Genomic DNA, 25123 nt, shown 5'->3' with positions numbered 1-25123 from the left:
GGATGCGCCTCTCTCTCTCTCTCTCTCTCTCTCCTCGTCGTCTCGGCCGGTCGGTGACGCGTGTCAAAAGAGTGCCGCTAGGCGCGAGGTAGCCACTTTCCCTCGCCGGTTCACCGATGCCGATCGAGGTCTCGTTCATTAAGGCCTACAGCATCGAAGTTCCCACGCGTCGCTTCTGCAGCGTGTCCATAAGACTGTGAACAGGGAAAGCGCGAGGAGGCGACGAGGGCCAGTTTTCTTTTCCCCGCAGAGGTCCGGCAGTCGGAGTGCATGCAAGCACGACGGTCGTCTACCTCTTTATTCAATCTCTCGTAAAAGATAACATATAAGAACGCACAAAAAATAAAGGCGAGAGCAGTGCAGCCACAGCAGACTTGAAGCCAATTGGCGCATTAGGAAATGAAGGGTACGGAAACTTAGAGGATAATTTAGTAGCGTCGTCTATAAGCCTTGCATTTTTCGCCATGGACTACCTCGCGCCCGGCACGGCGGTGGGCGTTACAGCGTCCACGCTTAATGCCATCGCCCACGATGACGTCGCGCTGCCGAGAGCGAGGTCGCGGGTTCGGTTATTCCTGACAGTGGCGGCCGCATTCCGATGGAGGCGAAATGCAAAAACCCTCGTGTACCGTGCTTCGGGTGCACGTCATAGAGCCCCAGCTGGTAAAAAAAGTTAATCCGAAGCCATCCACCACGGCGTCCCTCGTAACCTAGTACCGTACAAGTTTAGAGACAGTAAGCCCCATAATTTAATGTAATGGACGATCTCGCGGCGTCACTGTTTGACAGTACGCTATTCGATGGGGACCGAAACGTGGGGCGGTGGTGCGTGCCTCACGGTGATTCGCGCTCGCGATTTGCCGCTGCGCGTGTTCACGCGTGTATTCACGCGCGTGTGGACATTCTGTTCACATGAACCTGCTGACAGCATTGCGCATGTTCTGCATGCGAGACAGCAGGCGCTTGGCTATGGCTGCTTCAGTTCGTCGCCCCCAACGGCGCGTCCCACGGTACGTAGACACTTTGGTTACTTTAAAGCGAGACACTGGGCCCAGCAAGATATACTGCGATCACATTTGGGAGCGCCGGGCCACGCACGTGTGGTGCGACTGTGGTGTGTTGTCGTCGTTTTGTGCGTCACATCATTGGAGTACATATGGCGTGGAGTATATATGGCCCATTAGCCAAGCTGCCAGGCAAACCACTCCAGATTTTATTACGGAGCGTGAGCCACTCTCTCTCTCCATTCTCTTCCCCGTCTCCGTCTCTCCTGATAGACGCATTTGCCGCGAGTGAGACGCACACAAAACAGAAGAAGGTACATCAACGACTACGCGGTCTCTCGTGTTATCCTATATGTGTCTTTCATTTTTGCATGCGTCTTATTTGCAGCAAATATGCCTTTCAGCGCATACAAACTAGGCCATGATTCGGTTCTCTTGAAGTCCGCCTCTCCTTTTCGTCCCAGCGTGATGCAGCGTAGCCATGCTCCACTGGCCCTTGTTCGCGCAAAACCAGCTATACCTTTATATGAAGCCGATGAAGTCGAGTCGAGTCGGCCTCCAACAGGTCGTCGGGTTCGCGTAAACGCTAACGTGTCGGGCCGAGCCATCTCGAGCGTCGAGGCGAGTTCGGTCAATCCACATTCAACGGGCTGACTGACTCGCCGAGCCCGCTTGGGCAAGATGCGTGTAAACGCGGTCCGGTCGGACTGGGTACAAGATCGACTTATGACTCGACGCGCTGGCGTCGGGTTGCCGTAAACGGAGCTGTATACTTTCTCGTTCTCTCTATACGCGAGGAACTGCAGCGTCGACGAAACACAGTTCTACTGAATGGCCTAAAACTATTCTCGGTCTTGCGAGGGTGCGAGGATGCTTAAAATAAGGGCATACCGAGAGGAGTCACGAGTCGTCCTTTGACGGTGTCATGTTTGTGAGAGAACGCCTTCTGGTAGTTGGTTGAAGCAACCAGGTTGTGCACGTTTTGCTTAAGTACAACAATCTATAACAATAAGAAAGATACTAATAAATAATCATTTACCGCTAGAAATTAAGCAGGTTAAGCACTACATCATCATTACAATCGCAGCGAAGAAGACAACAAATGCGACTGAACCAAATCGTGAGAACAATTCGCTCTTATTGTTGTCCTTACGTACCTGCCGCCGCTACTCTATTGATCCTAATCTGCGTCGTTACGCGCCCTGCATTCGATGCATTGCGAGGGTTTCAACCAGTTTACAGCTAAGCTCGACTGCGGTAACGGGGAAGCATAACGCGAGCATAACGGGGAATAATCGACGCCGCTACAACACAGAGCTTCTTCGTGCGCTAAATATAGGCTCATACGTCTCAAATCACGATGTTCCGGCATACGTTTCAGCTATGCCTGTGAGAGGGGGGTATATGACGCGGGTCGCGCTATAAACCGGTAGCGCAAGGTATGAGAAGATGAGCAATTAGCCGGCCGATCTTTTTAATGAGACTCGTCCATGCGCTTATTTTCTTTTTTCTCGTCGTCATTGGAGGCAGAACAATCCGCAGCAAAGAGAACGGGGCTACCCATTCCATCGGGGTTCGTATTAATTGCGCCTTCATTTCTTTCAAGCTCGCCTCCTCGCGGGTTATATCGTACCGCCGCATCGTTTCGATTCAGGAGTAGCGGGTGAACCGTGAAATAAGCCGGCTACGCAGTCGCCCGCAGGAATAATTTACCGCCCATACGGGCTAGACCGCTCTGCGGCCTACGGCTACGATTTGCGGAAGCGCGAAACGTTGAGTTGTTGGACCCATTCTGAGTTGAACAATAAATAATGTAAAATGAAGCAGGGGCTATAGGGACTTCGAGGCCGGCTATTTTCGAACTGGGCCCTGCAGGCGAGCCCGCGATTCTTGTTGAAGCCGAAAAGAAAGAAAGAAAGAAGGAAAGAAAGAAAGAAAGAAAGAAAGAAAGAAAGAAAGAAAGAAAGAAAGAAAGAAAGAAAGACCTCGGAGTGTTGTGCGTTTGACAGCAACTGCTCTGTGCAGGTAAACTCTCTGAGAAATATTCGACGTGCAGCGCGCGTTTCAAGACATCAAAGCAAGCTAACGTTTGCCTCGAGCTATTTCGTCTCCTCCAGCGGGGTGACCGGTCTTTCGAGGCACGTACGGTACACAAAGAGAGTCACGAACAAAAGGAAGCTGGACAAAAACCGCGTGGTGGACAAGCCGCCGTAACGTCAGATCGAAGAAATCTTAAATCAAAGTTAAATCTGCCAGAAAGAAAAAAAGTGCGGGCCGTTATTTTCAAGCATGCCTCTGACTTACGAAATAAGACGAAAGAAATAGCGTGGCGCACGCTTCCTTTCTTCCTTTTTTTTCCTTTTAACGCTGCGGGTGCCTTAAGACAAAGCTGCACACAAGCCAGAAAGGTCAGACGACAAAGCAGCGCTCTTACGAAAGTCGCGTGCCCGCTCGCAGAGCAAATGCTCGGGCCCTGGGCGCGTAATGGCGTGAGCGCCGAGGGGAAGCGCGCGCATTCAGAATTTCGCGCAAGCCGCAGGAGGAGTTAAGGCACGGAGCCGAGACGGGGGCCAGCCAGCCTCATTAGGTTCCTTTAATAGGGGGGACGACGACGCTCGTCCTTTTGTCAGAGTGCCGCAGAGACAAGTCCCGTTCAGCTTCTGACAAAAGGTGGAGCGGGTAAGACATGGCGCCATCTCCGAGCGGTGAGCACGCACGCCGAGAACTTCAGCGGACCGCCACGGTTGCGAGCACGTAAGCAAAACGGCCAAGCAGCCGGAGGAACTCTCGTGCTCTGGGTAATGTTCGATGTGTTCCCCTCCCCCCTCCCCAAAAAAAAAGGAAGCCTCCCTCCTCTCCGCCTGTCCTCCACACCGAAAACTTTCAGTACACGCTCCGAATTCTAAGAGACGGCCCCAATCAGTTTCGATCAAAGAGCTCGCCTGGCTCGTCTGAGCCTCGCGGGACAAGTTATTGTCTGGCTGACCTCGTTTGTCTCTTCTCTTCGTTACTGCGCGCGCGCGCGCGAGCGTCTTGTCGCGACAAAGCGTACATCGAACAACATACGCGAAAGAAAACTAAAGAAAGAGAGAACAAGATAAAGAAGTCATGTTTAAAACTTTTGTTCTTGCTTTGAAAATGGCCGTGTGGGTGGATTAATTGAAAAGAGAAAAGCAAGATCGGGAAGGCATTCTATTTCGCGTCCACTTCGTTGAATTGCGTTAATTGAATGCTTCGTCAGATTTAAAATACCGTCTCTTTCTTTCCCTTTCTTTCGGCAACTAAAGCAGTGCGTCGAGGCAAAATAACCGCGATACTCCTGCCGCGAATGTTAGACACCGCGAATGTTCACTGTTCTCTTGGTTCACGAAATTTTAGCGTTTTACGGAATTCCATATACGTTGTCAACGCGAACACGCAGTATAACAACCGGCCGCCAAAAGCTCCAGGAAGGACTGACGTTCATACACATGAGGCATCCAGTCAACCGGCCGTCTTGGAAATCTGCAAATATCTCTTGCGGTAGCACCTCCATCGTGTGTTTGTGTCTGGCACGACTACCAGTGAAAAGTTTGTGTCGTCTTTCATCGCTTCCTATCTGCACCAAGAAAACGCGGTGAAATTTGCGTAACAGAGCAAGTGTGTGTGAGAGAAAGGCAAAGGAAGGACATGGAAGTTAACCAGAGATTATCTTCGGTTGGCTACCCTGTACTGGGGGAGGGGCAAGGGGACATACATCCACCAAAAGACATTCCTCATAAAATTTTATTTACACAGTCTTATATCTAGAGATACTATGTATGTGTTGCCATAAAGTTCGCAGAATCTCTCTACGCATGGTATCGTCCTCTCCGCCAAATATGAGCTACTGAACTTTCGTAATAGATAACATGGGCGGGTATACGGTGTTAGCAGAAATTAAGATGACAATGCAGACGAAAGGGCCAGGTTCCGTGTCGTGCGGCAACTGAGGGCCGCTCGATTCCGTTTTCCGCATTTCACGCGCCACGGCGTTGCCGAGGTCAGCGCCTGTCCGTGACCAACGCGCGAGGACTCCTTCCATGGCCGGCGCCTTTCGAGCTCGTCAAGGCAGCGGTCGAGGCAGCACGGATTCTCGACTCCCGCGCGTTCACTTTCCGAGGCTCGGAGAGAAGGTGCGTGGCAGGGTTGACGTCTGTTGCAAATAACAAGGTCCTCCGTAAGCGCGTTTTCCGCGGTTTAGCCCAGACCGCGTGCGTTTTAGAATATGGCACTGACGTCGCCGGCTGCAGCTGGGTACGGAGTAACAAGGCGGGAGACTGATTAAACGGAAGGAAGAAGCGCTGACTGCGAGCCACACCTTATAGTGAAAAATGCAATATGTAAATGTGCTGGAAGGGAGAGATAGGAGGAAAGATTTCAGGAAGCAAAACTTGCCTACGAATCACACAAGCGAAAGAAGAGAGAAGGAGAGAAAGATAAATTAAAAGGGAAAGGTAGGGAGGTTAACCAAGTACGTGGCCGATTGGCTACCCTACACTTGGGAAGGGGAGAAGGGGAAGAATAAATAAGAGTGGAAGAGAAGAAATATAATTAAGAGTCGATCATTCACAGGGTCAGTTGCAGAGAAACTGTCACTGTCACAAGCGCTCGTACAGTCCAGTAGCCTTCAATGAGTGCGGAAGGTCTTTTGCGGCCTTTCGCATGCAAGAATGCACAGGCCATGGTCCCAGGGTCCTTTCCTCCGAGATCACTCTATTATCTAATAGGCTGACTTTATCTTCTAGAGTACGTCGTTGAGCGTCAAATGATGGGCAGCGACACAGAAGGTGCTCTGCAGAGTCTCATCGCAGCCGCACAAATTGCACGCGGCACTGTTCGTCATTCCCAGTAGGAAGGAATAGGAATTCGTAAATGCGGCGCCCAACCACACGCGACACAGCGAAGTTGTTTCGCGGAGGGAGAGTCCAGGTGAGAGGCGAAGTCGCAAGCTCGGGTCGAGAGAGTGCAAGCGTGGGTTGGTGAAACCCGGTGACTTCCATCGTGGCGCGATGTGGCGTGCCAGTGGTTGAAGCTGCCGCGCAGCATCCGTTCTTGAGAGTGGTCTAGGCAGCCGCTGATGTTTTTTTGATGAGCCGAGCGAGCAGCTTCATCCGCGCTGTCGTTGCCGGCAATTGCGCAGTGGCTCGGTAACAACCACTGAAATACAATGTCGCATCCTTTCTCGAGCACAAGCGACAGGAACGCGAAATCCAATAGGAGAGTATAGCGTCACCGACTGCGTGCTTGCAAATTCCGCGATAATCGCGCTTACATCGCGTTTGTGATAGTGCATAAATCGTCGCCCAGTTTTCGCTTTGTATTTTGCGTGTTTGTTGCCTTTTTCTTCCCCACTTTCCTCTCTCTTCCGGCTCTCTTATATTTCTTGCCTTATGAGGGACAAAGTTTGCTTCACAGTCCGCACTTCGTTTGCGTTTGTCCCGTTCAGCGCGCTGAGGTGTATAAGAACTATGGAGCCCATGCCGGCCGCCTGTTGCCGATGGCTTAACTCAGTGCTTACTTGCGGAATCTGCGTTTGCAGTAGTTTTCTTTTTTTTTCTCTCGTTACGTGTTTCTCCTCTACCGGAAGGAAGAGAGTCAACTATTGGCTGCTCACGTAATTGTAACCTAATATCTAGCACACTGTCAGTTCACACTACTCTCCTCAAAATGAAGGAAATCAGCGTGGTTGTATTTGTTCGCAAGCGCTTTCGGGCTTCTTGATCTCCTGGGATGAGTTGTTATGTTTGTGCCTTGGGATTTGCCTGACGGGAGGCCAGTGCTGTGGTGTGTCGACCGTGGAGGCATCATTCATCCCCACATGGTGCCCGCTTCGGGCACACGACGACTAAGTGCACGGCTTGGGTGTCCTCGCGGCTGCACGGCGTCAACTACGGAAGCGGCCGCCGGCTCACCGACTGCTATTCGGCCCCTCCTCGTGCGGGCAGCAATGCACCCCCTCCCTCCTTTGTGCGGCGGCGCCCAGGGGCAACCCTTTTAGTGACCACCCAAGGACTATGTTTCAACACCTTGCCTTGCAGAGTGGTCCCTTTGTCGTATGCCGGGCCATTGAACTTGCCCAGCGCACCATACCGACCGACCGCCAGATTGGCCTGACGGCGCAGCGCGGTGCCCGGAGGCGCCGGCCACTGAAAGCGGCGTTGGGACCACGGAGGTGGCCCGGACCCTCTCTCTCTCTAAACTGTTCGTCCTTAGGGACTGTCTGGGGAATCTGGGGACGGGAAGTGTTATTTAAGCAGCTTGGAGCTGCTCGGTTGGTCTCTCTCCTGATATCCACGCCAACCTGTACATACTGTATAAAGAATTCTTCGCCGAGAAAGCTCTCCTCGTCTCTGACTCTGCGTGAAGTGGGGTCGAGACCTCCTGCCGGCCACGCATACCTCGGCACACGCAACAGCTGGATGGCGAGCGGTGGGATCGAGCCTGAAGTATGACGGACGACAGCACACCGAGATCACGGGGACGGACAGCTTAGGGCTGGTGAGTGTTGGCTTTGCTCTTTTGAGTGACCAGGCTGACTGGATAGAGGTGTAATCCTAGTCGCTGGTAGGGACCTGCCGCAGAAGCGTGTGTTTTGGTACTTCTGGGTAGAGGTCGAGGCATTGTCACACCAGTGTTCCGTGATGGATCTCAAACGGTTGCTTAAAACTCAGCTCATATCCCTTTGCGAGGAGCTAGGCGTTGAAGTTCAGCTTCAAATGACGAAAGCAAGTATCATTGAAGCGATTGAGAGCACGGATCTTGCGAAAGAGGAAATCGTAGAAATGTGGAACGAAATCCTAAGGCGCAAGGCGGACGAGCAGAAGCTAACAGAGCTTCAGATAGAGAAACTTCGACTTGAAGTCGAGTTGAGAAAGACAGGTGTGGTTCCGGAATCAGAGGGAGCAGGTAGACATGACCTTTATGATCTATCTAAACTTATGCAGCCCTTCAAGGTTGGGCAAGACATAGGCCTGTATCTAGTAAATTTCGAGAGAACTTGCGAAAAGTCAAAATTTGTTCGCAGCACTTGGGCGCGGCGCTTGCTTAGTTTGTTGCCCTGCGAGGCAGCAGATGTTCTTGCGAGGTTGCCTGCGGATGATTCTGACGACTATGATCAGGTAAAAGAGAGCCTATTGAAGCGGTTTCATTTGTCAGCAGAGGCATTCAGGCAGAGATTTCGAAGTCTGAACAAAAGGCAGGGCGCGACTTTTGCTGAGTTTGCTTATGAGTTAAAGGTAAATTTGGCCGAGTGGTTAAAGGGCGCCAAAGCTTTTGGAAGCTTCGAAAAGGCGTTAGAAGTGTTTGCCTTGGAGCAGTTTTATTCAAAGTTGCCGGAGGCAATGAAACTTTGGATCCAAGACAGAGATCGTGTCGAGTCGGTGCAGTCAGCCGCTGACCTGGCGGATCAGTATGCCTCACGCAGAGGAATTAAAGAGGAGGCTACGATCGCCAGTGCAAGGGAAAAGAGAGGCTGGGAGGGTACAGCTAGGCCCAGTAATGGGAAAGATGCTGCGAAAGAAGTGGAGCCGAAGGTTCACGAGCAGCCGGCAGGGGAACAAGAGAGAGAGATTCGTGAGAAACGTTCAAAGAAGAGCTTGTTCGAAGAACGGAGGCCGGTGACGTGCTTTAATTGCAACGAAACCGGTCACATAGCTGTCGGCTGCCGCAAACCAAAAGTTGTGTTCGCGTACGTTTCTGACACGCAGATTAATGATGAGCTGCTCAAACCGCACCTGTCTAAACTGCAGGTGAATGGGAAAAACTGTAACGTGTTGCGGGACAGCGGAGCAACCATTGACTTGGTGCACCCAGATTATGTGAAGCAGGAGCAGTACAATGGCAAATGCGCTTGGATAAAGCCTATGTTAGAGGACACGAGTGTCTGCCTTCCGGTCGCAGATGTGGTGCTCAGCGGGCCGTTCGGTGAAGTGTGTGCTGAGGCGGCTGTTTCTAACAAGCTGCCGCCGCAGTACACTTACTTGTTCTCTAACCGCACCGATCGCTTACTGAGGGACCAGGGTAAAGATTGGGTAGAGGGTAGCGTTCCGGCTCTAACGACATCTAAAGCGCGTGCCTTGGCTGCTAAGCTGGAAATGAAAGAACGGGATACCGACGTGGAAGTAAGCAATACACTCGGCGATGAGTGCGAAATTAAGCCAGAGAACCCTTCAATATCTGTGAGTAGTGAGGGAGAGACTGTTAAGCATGAGAGAGAGATTGCAGAAAATACAGAGGTGAAGGCTGTTAGGCAGTCAGGCAGAACAACCAGTCAAACCAAGTTAAAGAGCGCATTGATGAAGGACACCGAATATGTCGACGGGTTATTTGTCCTGCCGTGCTCTAGCTCACTAGATAGCATGCTAGCAAAAGTGATGAGTGAGGTCCTCATTAAGGAGCAAACAGTTAATTTGGCTCTCAACGTGACGGAGGAAGTGGCGACAGAAATTTCGGGCCTAAGTGAAATGAATGAAATTACGGGTGCGGAAGATGTGATGAGGGTAGCTGCGTCTCAGGAAGCTTTGACAGACATGCGATTGGCTGATATAAATAACCTGGTAGAAGGGAACATGGATTTGTTTTCTCAAAATCCAGGAGAGACGGAGCTGATCGCTCACGACATAGAACTCACATCCGAGACTCCAGTGAAATCACGAGCTTACAGGACGGCACCGAGACAGCAGGAAATGCTAAAACGAGAAGTTGAGCGGATGCTAGAACTTAAAGTAATCGAGCCTTGCAAGAGCTTTTATGCTTCTCCGCTCATTCTTGTAGAGGTCCCGGGTAAAGACCCACCACCTTGCATTGATTACAGGAAGCTGAATGCGACAACCAAAGATCAGATCTGTCCCATTCACCAATATTCAGAACTAGCGGCTACACTTACCGATTCCTTAAGAAAATCGGCTCTCGAAAGAGTAATTTGGAATGACGCCAAGGAGCACATGTTTCAGGGGCTCAAAGCGGCTCTCTCGGCTTCTCCCGTGCTGCGTGCACCGAACCACGACCGACCCCTCATTGTAAAGTGCGATGCAAGCAATCGTGGGTTTGGGGTTGTGTTGTGTCAGGAGGGTGACAATGGTGAAGGGCACCCAGTGTTATGCGCGAGCCGAAAGCTCACAGTACGAGAGAAGGCCTGTAGCTCATCGGAAAAAGAAGGTGCATGCCTTGTTTGGGCATCTCAAAACCTAGCCTGCTACCTTTACGGAACGACATTTGTCTTTGTGACTGATCATTGCCCGCTAAAGTGGCTGGCTCAAATGTCAGGCAAGAATCCCCGATTGTTAAGGTGGAGTCTAGCCCTTCAGGAACTGAATTTCGGCGTGCGCTATCGAAAGGGAGCGGCCAACGCCAATGCTGATGGTTTAAGCCGCGCCTTTTAGTTTATCTTGCCAGCTTGTACTAGATTTATTTTGACTGCAACTGTATAGTTTTGTTTATTTGCCTTGTGAAGAAGCGAGAGCACTTGTGTGACTGCCAGAAGTTAACGAAGTACATGTATAGGAGTTTTCACTTTCAATGCCAGCTTGGTCGCTTGGGGAGTACGGCTTGCACTGCCGAGCCAGTGGTTTCGTTCTACGTGATCTAGGAGAAAATCAAGAGATAGGAGGCGAAGCAGATCTCTTCCGTCGAGCAGCTGAGACTTCTCACCGTACGAGATCTTCCCCGTCGGCGGAGGAGCTGTTATGTTTGTGCCTTGGGATTTGCCTGACGGGAGGCCAGTGCTGTGGTGTGTCGACCGTGGAGGCATCATTCATCCCCACATGGTGCCCGCTTCGGGCACACGACGACTAAGTGCACGGCTTGGGTGTCCTCGCGGCTGCACGGCGTCAACTACGGAAGCGGCCGCCGGCTCACCGACTGCTATTCGGCCCCTCCTCGTGCGGGCAGCAATGCACCCCCTCCCTCCTTTGTGCGGCGGCGCCCAGGGGCAACCCTTTTAGTGACCACCCAAGGACTATGTTTCAACACCTTGCCTTGCAGAGTGGTCCCTTTGTCGTATGCCGGGCCATTGAACTTGCCCAGCGCACCATACCGACCGACCGCCAGATTGGCCTGACGGCGCAGCGCGGTGCCCGGAGGCGCCGGCCACTGAAAGCGGCGTTGGGACCACGGAGGTGGCCCGGACCCTCTCTCTCTCTAAACTGTTCGTCCTTAGGGACTGTCTGGGGAATCTGGGGACGGGAAGTGTTATTTAAGCAGCTTGGAGCTGCTCGGTTGGTCTCTCTCCTGATATCCACGCCAACCTGTACATACTGTATAAAGAATTCTTCGCCGAGAAAGCTCTCCTCGTCTCTGACTCTGCGTGAAGTGGGGTCCAGACCTCCTGCCGGCCACGCATACCTCGGCACACGCAACAGAGTGTCGCTCGAGGCCGTCAAAATTTTCAAGTATAAGAACGACATTTATTATTATTATTATTATTATTATTATTATTATTATTATTATTATTATTATTATTATTATTATTATTATTATTATTATTATTATTATTATTATTATTATTATCACGTAGTTTCACGGTGGTACAAGCACACGATAAAGTATTTACCACCGGTTTACGTACTTTACCTGCCCAGAGCACACATGACAGTGACGACAGCGGAGCGAAAAGTACGGGGTACGCGATGGCGAAGGAAAAGAAAAGTCCTTGATTAAGTTCCACCGCCGGCTTCAAGCAAACGCGTTTGCACGGAAGCAGATTGAAGATAATGGCGGTGTCGTGATTGTCACACGGAACGATTGTCACACATGGAACTTGTAACCGGGATCACTCGCCGACATTTCTTTCTTCTCACATTTCTTTTTTTAATTATTATTTGACGATTCCGTCCTGGCCGGCTTGTACCGCAGCGGGTTATTTTCCCAACGACCCTCAGGGCGGCGGTTGCAACGACATGAACAGAACCTAAACAAACAAACAAAAATTCGTTACAAGGAACGCGACCCCTGGCGCAATATCTCGGCGAACAGCGACCTACCCTAGAGCGCTCCAATTGCTCCCAAAGAGAACCAGGTGGGGGGGGGGCGGGGGTCACAACGTTCGTCCGAGGTTCTACCCCGAGGACTCGAAATCCGGCGCGTTAATATTCTCATGGCGATGCGCGTGTACGCCTGGGCTGTGACCGCGGGAAAACGCGGTACGTACGTGACCGGTGCCCAACGAGCCCTGTGGGCCGCGCCGGCAAATGTAGCCGCCCCTCGGCCGGCCGCCAAGCGGACCTAACGAGGCATCAAGTCCGCCACGAAGGCTAAATAGAAAAACGAAAGAAGGGTACGGTGCCTGAGCGCCGCTAAAGGAACGGAACGGCTGGGCAGAGCTCGAAGCTTGGGTGGGCGTGCGTTCGAAGGGAAGGAGGGGGAGCGAATGAGGATGAGATCGTTGTATCGAAAGACACTTTCGTTCCTCTGCATCAAAATATGCGCAGGAACGACCGACGCGGGTAACAAGGCGTGTCCGCAATGGCGAACTAAAAGCGCGCCCAAGGGCATCGCACTGCCACGTGACGTTGAAGAAAGAAAGAAAGAAAGAAAGAAAGAGAGAAAGAATGGAATGAAGTAAGGAAGGGAAGCACTTAATATTGCCGTAGGCGATGTCTAGTTAGTGTGCGTATGGCTGCACTGAACACATTAGCTTTCTGGGAAAAAAACTAGAAGAACAAGGATAGGAGTGGGTCTGCTGTTTTCTTTTACGCGTCTGCTGTTTTTATTTTAGGAACGCTAGTGCTTGTTGAGAAGAGGCGTACATTTTCCCCACCACTGTGTTGGACAGGAAAAAAAATAGATTGGCAATATCTAAAACAGCAAATGGCAAACGCACGAAGGGGGAAAAAAAACAAGGCGCACGAAGCTGGGCCCGGCGAACAGAAAACACGTGGCAGTGAGAAAAAAAACAGAAAACAGTATAGGCACAAATGAAGAGCAGATCATACGAAAATCAGAGCAAATCCCTCGCCCCCCTTTTCTCCCGCAAGAGAAAAAGAGAGAAAAAACAACGTAAGAATGGGGCCCTTACGCAGCGTCTTCGTTGCATCACGGCTTGCGGTGTCCGACAGACGCGCGACAGCTGTTCGCGACGGCCTCACCTTACGTCGCGGCGCGCGTTAAAAAACCGCTGATTTCGCGCGCCGCTGATGGCAGGCTGGCGTCTGCAGAAGCCAGGGAAGCGAAAGTAAAGGCGTCCGCCAAAGGGAGGCCTTGCGCGTTGTTGTCGTCGTCGTCGCGCTTATCTGTCTTCTCGCTTCTTCTCGTTTGCTCTCCTTTCATGAGCACCGGGCAAAACAGTGTCTGAGTTCTGCGGTCGGGGAGAAAGGCCAGTTAAACGGGGGCTCTCTGCAGCGGCTTTCGCCGACCAAGCTATTTTTCCAGAGTCGTTATGAAGTGGGGGTAGCGTGACAGGCAAAGACGAAAAAAGTAAGCTCAAGAACTTTCAGACGGGCACACGCACACACACACAAACGAAGAGAGAAAAAAAATAGAAACAGACAGGGTTAACGACAAGCAGACACGAACACCTACTTCCAAATGAGTTTGATTAGCTCAACGTATATATGCAGCTTATTAAGAACAATGAATGCGCATAGCTGACAACCTTTCGGTCGAACTATATATGTAGTCTTCTAGCCACGACCACGTCCGAGCTATGCTAATTAATTCCTCATCAGCCATTTGAAGGCATAAGACGTCACAACGCATGCTCCCATTAGAATATTTTCTTTTTCGACATGGAGTAAAGGCAAAGGGGACCGCCCTGCAATGGCAAATGTCAGCAAGAAAAAGAAATGAGTACTAAGAAGGCGATACAGTAGACAATAAAACACCCACATACGCAACTAAATTCGGTCTGCACAAGCTAGCCTCAATGTCAACATTGCTACAGAATATTTGCCGAGTCCATTGATACGATATTCCTTTGCGCTTTCACCATTATTGCTTATCAGTGCTTGCCTTTCTTTATTATTACCATTTTTATCATGACTGGCGCAGAAAGTGTGGCGCTCGCCATGCCCGACCATGTCATGCAGCCTTTCACGTCTTTTCAAGTATTTTTTTTTCTTTTCTTCTTCTGATCAGCAGGTGAACGTGCTTCGTTCCACGGTCCGCACACAGACACAAAATATGGTTCTCGTATATCTAGTACTAATGTCTAGTACGGTGTTAGCACTGTATACCTGAGGGGTACCTTTTCCCGAAAAAAAAAACACAGATTGCGCGGGTCTCGTCGGAACGTGAGGCAGACACGTGACACGACTTCCCACCGAGTCACAACGCCTTCGCACCACATTAGTGCCATTTTTCGGTCCTTCCGCGCGGCCATCTCACGTGGGATTGCGCGCGCAACGCACTTTAAGCGAGAAGCACGTTTCGGACATTTTGAGCCGTGCTCACGAGCGACTTGGAGCAGACCAATCCGTTTGTTGGCGACGTGGAGTAGACCAAGTCGCCATTTCGAGCCGAGCTTTCTGTGTGCACCGCCCAACGCAAGGTGTTCCGAGCATGGCAATAAGGGCGATAACAGCAAGCGGGTAAGGCGGTGTGGCCGGGCACGAGTCAACTTTGCGCTACTATGGAGTCGGCGCACTCAACGGTGATAAAAATGTTCGCGTCGACAACGCAAAGTTGGGAAGGTGGAAGCGACCGCTAGGATCAAGATGAGCATGCCCGATATGCGCGTTGCAACACTCAATGGGCACGAACATGACGACTGGGCTCTAGCGGTCTGGCCTCTCACTAAACCTTTAGCAGCATTAATAAGACTTACGTGGGTTCAGACCGCCAATTTCCCGCTTAATCTGCAATTTCAATCTATTTGCACTACAAAGAACCGTCCCAATGATCGCACTATAAATGTGGCTCAGAGTTGGCACCTCTTGCTACAATGTGTATTTGGACCATGGACCAGGGCTTCCTGTGCGTCCCATCCCGTGCGACGTGGGAACTTTTAACTGTGTCTGTGAGATTCTAGTCTGGGCGATATACCTTGAGTCTGTATGTTGCGTTGCGATTGCACATGTGTATGAAGTGTGGTATGTGCTGTACGTATCATCTGTATTAGGGCTTTCAGAAAGAATCAAAGAAAATAAACAAGAAAGCACGACAACGGTTTTCCCACGAGCATCTCCGCAGACACCGGCAACAAAAGTTGGAGAGAGTGTGGGGAGAGGCGTCTCGCGTCGAACTCTGGGGAAAATTCAAACAGTAGATTTCGTAGCGAGCCGTTTATCTCGGCGCACGACCAACTTGAAATTTTTGAAGCAAAAAATGTGCGAGCTACAAAAAAAAAAAAAAAAACGAGGAGGACGCTTAAGCTTCGCCTTTAAGAGTGGAAAGCGATTGCATTCAAATATCCCTGACTGCTTCTCACGCTTCCCGACAACTGGAGCGTATGTAAGCGTAATGCTTACCGGGAAACGCAGGCCGGGAACGCTATGCACGAAGGCGAGCTTTGTGGTAGAAGCGAGGCGGCTTGCGTGGGCCGCGATGCGGCGGAGGTGAGCGCCATCTGGAAGTGTTTCAAGGAAGCGGGCGCACCGCTCCGTGGACTCCCGAGATATTTACGCGCCGGCGTGCGCAAATGGCGGACACCATCTCCGGTCTATATATTGTAGAAACGCTGGAAAAGGGGGTCTGAGTTTTCGCGTAACGGAATTACGTTTTCTCGCATATTCAAATTACAATCCGAGAGCTACCATTCCTCTAGGTTGTGTGTAAGTCGTAGTTTACAATTTTCCGCGTATTTCGGCTGAGAAATTCAATTAGTTCAATCGATTCCTTGCGTCACGTGGAAGGTCTGGGTATGCGTGGTTTGAAGATATTTTTGCTCAAATGCCAGACGCGGGACGCCGACGCCAGATTTCCTGCGACACGGGCTTCTTAGCGCTACCGCGTTAAAACGATTACCCTCCTCACGATGGGCGGTCGTGGCGTTCGCCTATACACGCCGTACGCTTGGTGCTCTCCTCTCGTCGCGGGCTTATCGCCTAACCAACGATGCTCAATGCCTAACCCGAACAACGCGTAGGCATGCGGGGCACCGCAAGTTCGAAGACGCACTTTTAGAAGATATACTCGATAATCTCGTTATAACAATAACGGGAGACTGGCGGGGGTTAAAACTCGTTCATTAATCTCATTTTTAATTAACTAGCCCCACTGTCTACTCGGGCTCACGCACACTCCGGTCGGTCTCAGGAGAATGCCAGCGCTAAACTCGGCGAGCGTAAAAAAAAAAAAAAAAAAAGAAAAAGAAAAAAAAAAAAAAGAGAGAGAGAGAGAGAGAGAGAGAGAGAGAGAGAGAGAGAGAGAGAGAGAGAGAGAGAGAGAGAGAGAGAGAGAGAGAGAGAGAGAGAGAGAGGGAGACTAAGAATTGGGCGGATCCCACGCAAATTGTTGTTCAGCGAAGCTTTCTTCGATGCTTGTGCAGACGTTAAAGTAAGCGCTATGCAAAAGTAACGCTAATGACCAAAACGCTCGTGACGCGGTACGCGCGCAGTTGCACACCTCCCAGCGGCCCAAGCAAGTTGTCTACTACGGCGCGTACACCGTGTTTCCCAAGTTGTTAACTATACTCGTCAAGACAGCGCCCGGAAAGTGGGAGGAAGGAGCAACAAGGACTCGCCTTAAAAGAAAATAACGATATAGGAATCTCTCCGCGCTTCTGGCGTCACACATGGCCCCCGTCGCCCCACTTAACGTATTCAGAGAGGAGAAGATGCTGCACTCGTGTAACGTTAGGGCACCGGTGCCTAGCCCGTGGCTACCTCATTAACTCTTCTAAATTACCGTCCCAGATGGAACGACTGTTTGTTCTTTTGTTGCTTGGCGCCCGATTTCAGAGCACTCCGAAAGAAACGTGCGCGGAGTTGCAACTCGCCTCTTCTTCGTCGGTGTGTGTGTGTGCTCATTCTTTACCGATCTTTCTTTTCTTTTTCGTGCAGGTCCGCTGGGAGACGCCACTGCGAGTCGACGCCACGCACCTCGTTCGAACGGTGAGTGCAGTTGGCACGCCTGGGGGGTTCTTTATCAGGGAGACAGGAAAAGAAAATTAGTTGCGATTGGGCCTGTTCTCGTATGCCTCCATCCTCCCCCCTCCCCGCCCCCCCCTATCCCCCTCCTTCTTTTCTTGCTGTTGCTGCTGCTACTGCTTGTAATATTTATTTATTTATTTATTTATTTATTAACGTACGTACGCATTATTCAAACAAGCGCATAAATAGAAGGTAGGTGGCGACTTGGACTCCGAAATCAGGCGGCGCGCGCTGCGTGTGCCGCCCGATTTCGGAGGCTATGGGTCCTGCCATACGGTTCCGCTACTGTGAGAAAAATGGGTTGTACATGGATTTGCCTTTGTTTTCTTTTTGTGCGTTCTTGTGGTTTGAGACGCTATTGTAGCTGTATTTATTACGCTTTATATTTCTAAATTTCCACTAAATTTCCAAGTAATATCTTTTTTCTAGACGGCTGATGCAAACTTGTCTCCGCGCACTGTGCTTAACCATTGCAAATTGTTGCCTTTATAACGCATTACTTCATTTGAAATTGATGGATCTTCAACCGAACCGAAGAAGTCTGAAGCCAGAAGGACAAAATTTAGACAAAAATTACCCACCATTACCGTCCTGGCTAAATCGCAATGATTTCAGCTCACGTACACGATATGACACTAGGTTTCTGCGTAGCAAATCTTATAGAAAGCTCTATGCGTCGGTTAACAAGAGACAAGAGTCCACTGAAAATTGAACATTCAGTAAAAGATACAAAACCCGCGTGGTTGCTCAGCGGCCACGGTGTTCGGCTGCTGAGCACGAGGTCGCGGGATCGAATCTCGGTCACGGTGGCCGCATTTCGATGGGGGCGAAATGTGAAAACACCCGTGTACTCAGATTTAGGTGCACGTTAAAGAACCCCAAGGGGTCGAAATTTCAGGCGTCCTCCACAACGGCGTGCCTCATAACCAGAAAGTGGTTTTGGCGCGTAAAACCCTGTAATTTAATTTTAAAAGATACAGAAATAGTTGTGCATACTGTTCGCGGGACTGCATTCACCCCAGGGTGAACTTACACCAGCGTAAAGCGGTGTCTGTCTTGGGTGACGCTACGCCCCCGGATAACCATGCAGACATCTTCTCTCATATATTTAACCTCCTTGCCTTCTGCTTTTCTCTTCCTCCTCCCTCCTTTTCTCATATAAAGCAGGGCCCTCAAACATAATGAGCGGTTTTGCAAGGGAGAAGCAGGGCTTGATCCTGGACACAGTGGAGACGCGCAAACCAACTACGTTTGACGCCGCGAACCAACTGTTTTCGTACGCGAAGAAAACATTTCGCGGTCACGCGGACGCGTATAGGCGCAGCAATCGGTCGCAATCACCGCTCGTGCCAGCGATTGACGTGGATGGATTTCGTATTTTCTGTCGTTTGGGACAGTAAATATTTCTTGCAAATAAAAAAGAAACAAGTAAATGCTAGGCGGTAAGCTTTCGAGTGCAGCAACCGCCGGGACGAGGTAGTGGAGGGGAGGGGGGTGGGGGTGCGAGCTAGCATTTTAAGGGGGTACTACTACCTCGCTTAATTTCTATTTTCTGAAGTACTTTTTGCAATGCCAAAGTGAAAGAAAAAGAGCGATTGCGCCGTGACCTATGGTTTACCGGACAAAACGTGAGAAATTCACTCACGCCAGTGACAGCTGACATTGAGAAGCAAACGGTTCTACGGACAAAGTTTGAAAAAAAAAAAGAAAAAGGAAGCGCCGCATTAAGTGTTGCGTACCGCTGAAGCGAAATGCCTGCGTCATTTACCGCAAGTCGCAGCTATGACGCGACCTTTTTTTTTTTTACTTTACAACCAGACTTTCACGGTGCGGTTTGCTTTTACCTTGTTTTGAAACTAGCCGAACGTTTATTTATTCATTTACCCTCAGGGCCTTTGGGGCGTTAGAGAGGTTGGAGAGGTTGACAAAGAACAGAATCTAAAGTTACGGATGAAATCAAGAAAAAACAAAGAAAAACAAGGCACACACATACAAAACGCACATAGTGCCGGGCTTAACAAAAGAAAAAAAAAAGAACTCTGCTGTCACGGCTGTCACTACGCATGCATTTCCTGCACTACAGCCCCGCGGGTTATTTAAACTCTCGTTGACCTCGATCGGTATGCGAGTAAAACAAAAAATCAGAGCCGCAGTTTGAAAACGACGCTTGACAGCACTTGATTTCTAGTCGACTAAAAAGCGCCCGCGTCGCACCGGTGTCACGTTCGGTTTGCCGTGTGGATTGACTTGCGCTAACATGCGACAACTGTTATTTATCGCTTTCGCAGCGTGTCGACTAATCTTCGACTTAGCGACGAGTAACCCGGTGAATAGTTTGACAAACGCGAGACGCGGGCCTGCCGTCGACGTATAGATGAGTTGAACATTAACAATGAGCCTTAAACACAGTGTAGCGCAGATTAGTGCTCGCATCTTATATTTCCGCGGTCGCGCTTCATGTGATTTGGCTGACAATTTACGATCCTACATACCTGGAGGGGGAGAGGGGGGGTATTCTGTAATTCTGTAAGAGTCTACCTAATCGACTGTCCATTTCGGCCACTGCTTATTGGCTGGTTGTATGTAGATGTACGAGCGAGGAGGAGACGAGCGGCCCTAGCCAATCAGCAGCGGCCGAAATGGACAGTCCATTAAGTGTACTCTTACAGAATACCCCCACCCCGCCCTGTACAACTTTTTAGCATGCATCGTAGATGTAGCACCGCGTATTTTAATTAAATGACCACAAAAATTTTGTCGATTTGCGATAGCATAAACCGCGGTAAGCGAAGCTACACAGCTGAGCTGCTGCCGCCCGAAGGACGCATTACGTGACCCAATCTAACAAGAACGGCGCAGCGTTACCTGCGGGTGCTCTGAAGGTTGCGCTATCTCTTCAGGTTCCAGTGACTTTCGGTAGAGAGGCCTTTCATACGGAAGTGCTTGATGCACGCAGCCAATAGTACGTCCTAGGAACAGCCTGGAGCTACTGTCGACGACGTTCTTCCCCCATGTTTGCACTGGTCAAATTTGCCGCTGGGTGAACGCATTCCACCAGGTGTGCCCAGTAATAGCCAGAATAACTGCAAGTACAAAACCTGAGGCGCGCACCAACGCGGAAATGAAGACAAGGCAAATGCCCTCCCCCCAAACAGCTGTAGTGCTTTCTGCTTAAGTTCCTTCTCTTTCTACCTTATCTGTTATTTCTCTCTCCCCCCCCCTCCCCAAGTGTAGGGCAGCCAAACGAGCACGTCCTTGGTTAACCTCCCTACCTCTGCCCCTTTGTTTCTCTCTTTCTCCCGGTTGTCTCTTTATTGCACGTACTAGAGGGATGACGTTGTTTTTATCGTTGTTTATTCCTTCGAATCGACTTGTTTGCAAAGCCGGAGGTGACATGGGATTCCGGACACAACGGTCGGGAGCGCTGGACGAAAAGCCCCACGTGGTGCACCCTACGTCGAAAGGTGCGTCATAGCTTTTTTTTTTCTGCCTGTGCCTGGAGATGGCGGAATCAATCGCGGGCTCTGCCATTTGTCGATTTGTTTGTAGGTATTTTTTTTCCTAGGTAGGACACACTGAAAAAAAAAAGTTTGGAAAGTATAAAGCAAAAAATAAAAAATGACTCAAAGCGTTTGCTCACGTTTGCTGATACCTTGTCCATACGGAACGCTGTTTGGCCGATTCAAAAAAAGCCCTGGCAGTTGACCCGAGCACCTTACCAGTGCTGACTTGCCTTACGCTCATTGTACAGATGTCTTAAGGAAATATTAGAAAGCAGCGTTATCAAATTTTGTGCCAAAAGAGAAAAAAAATGGAAAAAGAAAAGAGCGCACCGTTGTTGGTAAATCAGCAAGAGTTGCCAGCCCCTTCTCTTCCATTTACACAGATACAATGGATGTTAAAAGAATAATTCACTTCAGCGCCACCCGCCGTGGTGACGTAGTAGCTTTGGCGTTAGGTTGCTAAGCGCGAGGGCGAGGGATCGAATCCCGGCCGCTGCTGCTGCATTTCGACGGGAGACGAAATGCAAAAAAAGGAAAAAGAAGAAAAAGCCCTTTCGTGTACCGTGAATTGGGTGCACGCTGAAGGGAACCCCAGCCGGCAAAAAAATTAATCCGAAGTCTCCCATTACGGCGCGCCTCATTATCATATCGCGGTTACGGCGAGTAAAACACCAGAACTTTAATTTAACTTCAGCAGTGATGTCACTATCGAACGAAGTTGCTTTCCTGGTAATTAATCTAGATACACGGTGTTCTTTCTTTCTTTCGCTGCACTGAAGATCCCACGGCGAATATACCTGAAAAGGAGCAAGTCATCAACACGCCGAACGAAGGTAACAAGAATTTATTGCCCGCCAACGCACACACGCCGTCCCCTCGATTAATTTTCTCGCGACACGCTGGCCTCTAATTTAGCTGTACACGAACTGCTGTCAGCAGCCGCTAATATATATATATATATATATATATATATATATATATATATATATATATATATATATATATATATATATATATATATATATATATATATATATATATATATATATATATATATATATATATATATATATCCACTCATTTCTTAAGCGGAACTTTTAATGATCGCATGCACGGTCATTTGTAGTAAAACAAATTTCATACAAAAAAAATTGATTGAAGAAACAGTGCAAGAAAACAAATCGCCCGCAAGTCCTCAGTGAACGGAAAGTTTCTCAAAAGAAACAATGTTTTCCCGTTACGCTCCGGAGAACCAGCGCTCATTTGGCCATAAGGTACAGTACACGCAGCTGCGTGCTATGTGATATTTAAATAATGATAAAAAAAATATGGATAGTCGCCAGCGCCATTAACGAAGGTCCATGCCTCGGCTCCCCGAACCAGTCCGACCGCTGCTGTTAAAAAAAAAAAACATAAAAGCACTCAAGCTGCATTCGAACGCCTCGAGTTTCAGAAGAAGGGGTATACTAAGAGGAAAATCTGGCGGTGAATTACGCCTGCGCAGCCGTTGTGGCTGTGCGTAAGCCAGCATGGAAACGGCGCGGAGTGGATGTACTTGTACGAACTTCGTCCTTCCGGCTCACAACGTCGGGTTAATTGGCTTCCTTATGCAAACTTTCTTGAACCTAATTGGTCGTCTTGAAATTGTTGGCGCGGAAGTTATTCGACCCATTTAGCCTTGTATTTGCATCATTTCACTGTTGACAGAACGCTAAGAACAAACAAACAAACAAACAAACAAAAGTTCCTTGAATTACTAGCAATAGTTGTGCTACGATGAGCGTTACTGACCATACATCCTCTGAATTTAACCACGAGGGTACTACAAAGAGACAGAAAGAGGAGAAGAGAAAAAAGAGAGGGAAATACGCGGAGATTAGTCAAGGCAAGTACCGGCTGGCTACCCTGTACTGGGGAAAGGGGTAAAATGAGTGAAAGGTGATAAAATGGATAAAGAAATAAAGAAAAAATTTACCGAATAACGCGACGCAATGCTCTACAAATTTAAAAGAGTCGGTCGCACAATTCACAACTTTTTAAGTATCCGAGCAGCGCATTTGAGGCCTGAAGTTCCGAAGCCGGAACAAAAAATAGAGGGAGGTCAACTAGACAAGCGCCTAGTTTGCTACCATATGCACCGTGTGTAACGAAAATGAGGAGAGAGAGAGAGAGAAAACAAGGGTAGGAAAGGCAGGGAGGTCAACCAGAACAGCATCCGGTTTGCTACCCTGCACTGAGAGTGGGGGAAAGGGGAATACAAAGAGAAATAGAGGGAGAGAGAGGGGGTGAATACTGGGAAAAGACAACCGGGTGCACAGCAGGGCTACAAGCGGCTGCTCAGGCACGATGCAACGAAAAAAACTACCTACACCAGTGGGCGAATAGCCTTTTTGCGCCAGCTACGGATGTTGCCAAGACCCACCAATTTTCGCTCTTTGGGGAGATCCGCTGGACGCGGTATTTAGAGAACGTGCGCAACAGACGCTCGAGGGTTCCTTAACTCCCCCAAGAGTCGCGCGTTGACGTATCGGCCGTTTCAAAGCGGTAAGCATAGGTGTGCGGAAATGCCACTTTTGGCCATGCGCGGCAGCGAAATGTTGCATCGCAGCGGGGAAAGCCTAGCTGGCACTTGCGGTCGTAACAAAGGGTCCAGAACATGCAGCCGAGAAACGCTGTGAGAAACGCTGGGAGAACTGCAGAAAGCGTTTGTCGTTGTGTAGCCGAGCAAACAAAGGTGACTCTCTTGTGGCGCCCGTTTTCGCCAAATGAATTGGAAGCGTCTGCAGAAGAATCCAAAGCTCGCTGGTGAATTTCGGAATACCGTAAACTCCCGTAAACTCCCAGCCCTTGCAGGAGCGCGAGATTCGGGTCGAATTATCCAAAAAGTCGAATTAGCAAATGACGGCAAAGTTGACAAATGCAATTTTTTTTATTGCCTGAAACAGTCTGTCGTCCCGTCGACAAACTACATCAAATACTGTATTACAATAACTATACATGCCATTGTCGGTGTGCGGCCCAGAGATCTCAACGCTGTCGTCAGCGCTAACAAATCCTCAAAAGAGACGTCGCCCGGGGCACAACGACAGTCGGCGTTGCTGCCGTCGCGTTTGTCACGTAGGAAAGCAACAGCACCGCCTGCTTAATTTCTTGTTTTCAAGCTTTTAGTAACCACTGTAGGCGCATGATGGGACGCCGGTGAGGGTCGAATTAACCGAAGGTGGCATGTTTTCGAGCTTAAACTAAACGAGTTGCTTCTACAATAGCAAAGTATGATTTCTCCCCTGGAATTCCAGCGCGCTCGAATTAAGGAAAAAGGCTAAGTACCTGAGGTCAGATTAACGGCAGTCGACTGCGCCAGCGACAGCACACAAATGATGAATGACAGCGAAAACAACACGGTCGTTGACTCACAAGTGAATTTTTATTAAGAACGCATCCAATATATATATATATATATATATATATATATATATATATATATATATATATATATATATATATATATAAGCAATACGGTATGCGGCAGACACTGAGAAAAAAACAAGCAAATGATGTGTTGCTTATTAATCATCCATCAAGGTACAACTTAGAGTCACGCAACGTTGATTGGCGCTCTACTTATGCTCGTGTCTGCATTATTCTTTATGTGAAATGCTTCAACGGCCAACCGCCCGTGCCTAGCTTTACTTTTATATAAGATCTGTGTTTTTTTCTTTCTTTCTTTCTTTTTGACATTACGCCTGCATCAACACTGGTAACCGCGCGAAGGCAAGAAGCGCAAAGGGAGGTTTACGCTGAGTGATTTTTCATGTTCACTTAATCTAACATTAACGTAACGCTGTGTTTGCCCTGTGTAACCCCGCATTCAGAAATGCGCGCTAACTCGAAGACCATGCTTGACTTGGTCAAGATAACGGCCGACGTGAACGCGCCAAAGAAAAGGCAACGGGTATATACTGGGCGCGTTCACGCCAGACGTTGCAAATCAAGCATGAGCTTCGCGATAAGGAGCTTTTCTGATTTTTCTGGTGAAAGTCATTCCGCACGCGGACAGATACTGGTAAACGACGCTCACTGAGCGTGGAACAAGCGGATTCTTGTGATTTATTGTACAGATCTTCTTAAGCGTGTTTCCGGCATTTGCAAGTTTTCATTTCGACAAGGGATAGCATTGCGTCCCTCAGCTACTTAAGGAACATCACGGCGACGCCGACGTAGAAACTTCGCCTGGAGTGTCTTTATAATTGCCATCGCAAAAAAAAGGAAAACAAAAAACAAAAAAGAAAGGTAAGAAACCGGCAAAGCGAGCTTCTCCCCACAAAGCCTCTTATTGTGGAGAAGTAAGCGCTCGCAAACATTTTTTTTTTTTTCAAGGGTATACGCAAGCTTGGACATCTTTCGAAAGCGCTTCGCAGTCTACATAGGTGCGCTATCGCCACGCAATGTGGTCTGGAACGATCGCTTCGGCATCCCGGAAATTCATCTTGTTTTAATAATGGCCTTATACCGACAACAACGTAGTATATCCACAGAAATGAAGAAACCATTAAAAGAAAGAGCCCATGAA

The 25123-nt window shown here is 49.3% G+C and overlaps 1 protein-coding gene across 1 annotated transcript in view; it reads left to right on the top strand.

The window, feature by feature from the left end:
* The window catches only part of LOC142575852 (uncharacterized), a 265876-nt gene that overhangs the window by 177236 nt on the left and 63517 nt on the right, over window positions 1–25123 (top strand). Inside the window, exons 2-4 of the mRNA XM_075685551.1 lie at window positions 16961–17011; window positions 20434–20514; window positions 21333–21386. Coding sequence (XP_075541666.1) covers window positions 16961–17011; window positions 20434–20514; window positions 21333–21386 — 186 coding nt within the window. The remainder of the gene's footprint in view (window positions 1–16960; window positions 17012–20433; window positions 20515–21332; window positions 21387–25123) is intronic.

This window comes from Dermacentor variabilis, chromosome 3 (genome assembly GCF_050947875.1).
Source record: "Dermacentor variabilis isolate Ectoservices chromosome 3, ASM5094787v1, whole genome shotgun sequence".
Taxonomy (NCBI): Eukaryota; Metazoa; Arthropoda; class Arachnida; order Ixodida; family Ixodidae; genus Dermacentor; species Dermacentor variabilis.
This window is presented reverse-complemented; position numbering and strand designations above follow the sequence as displayed.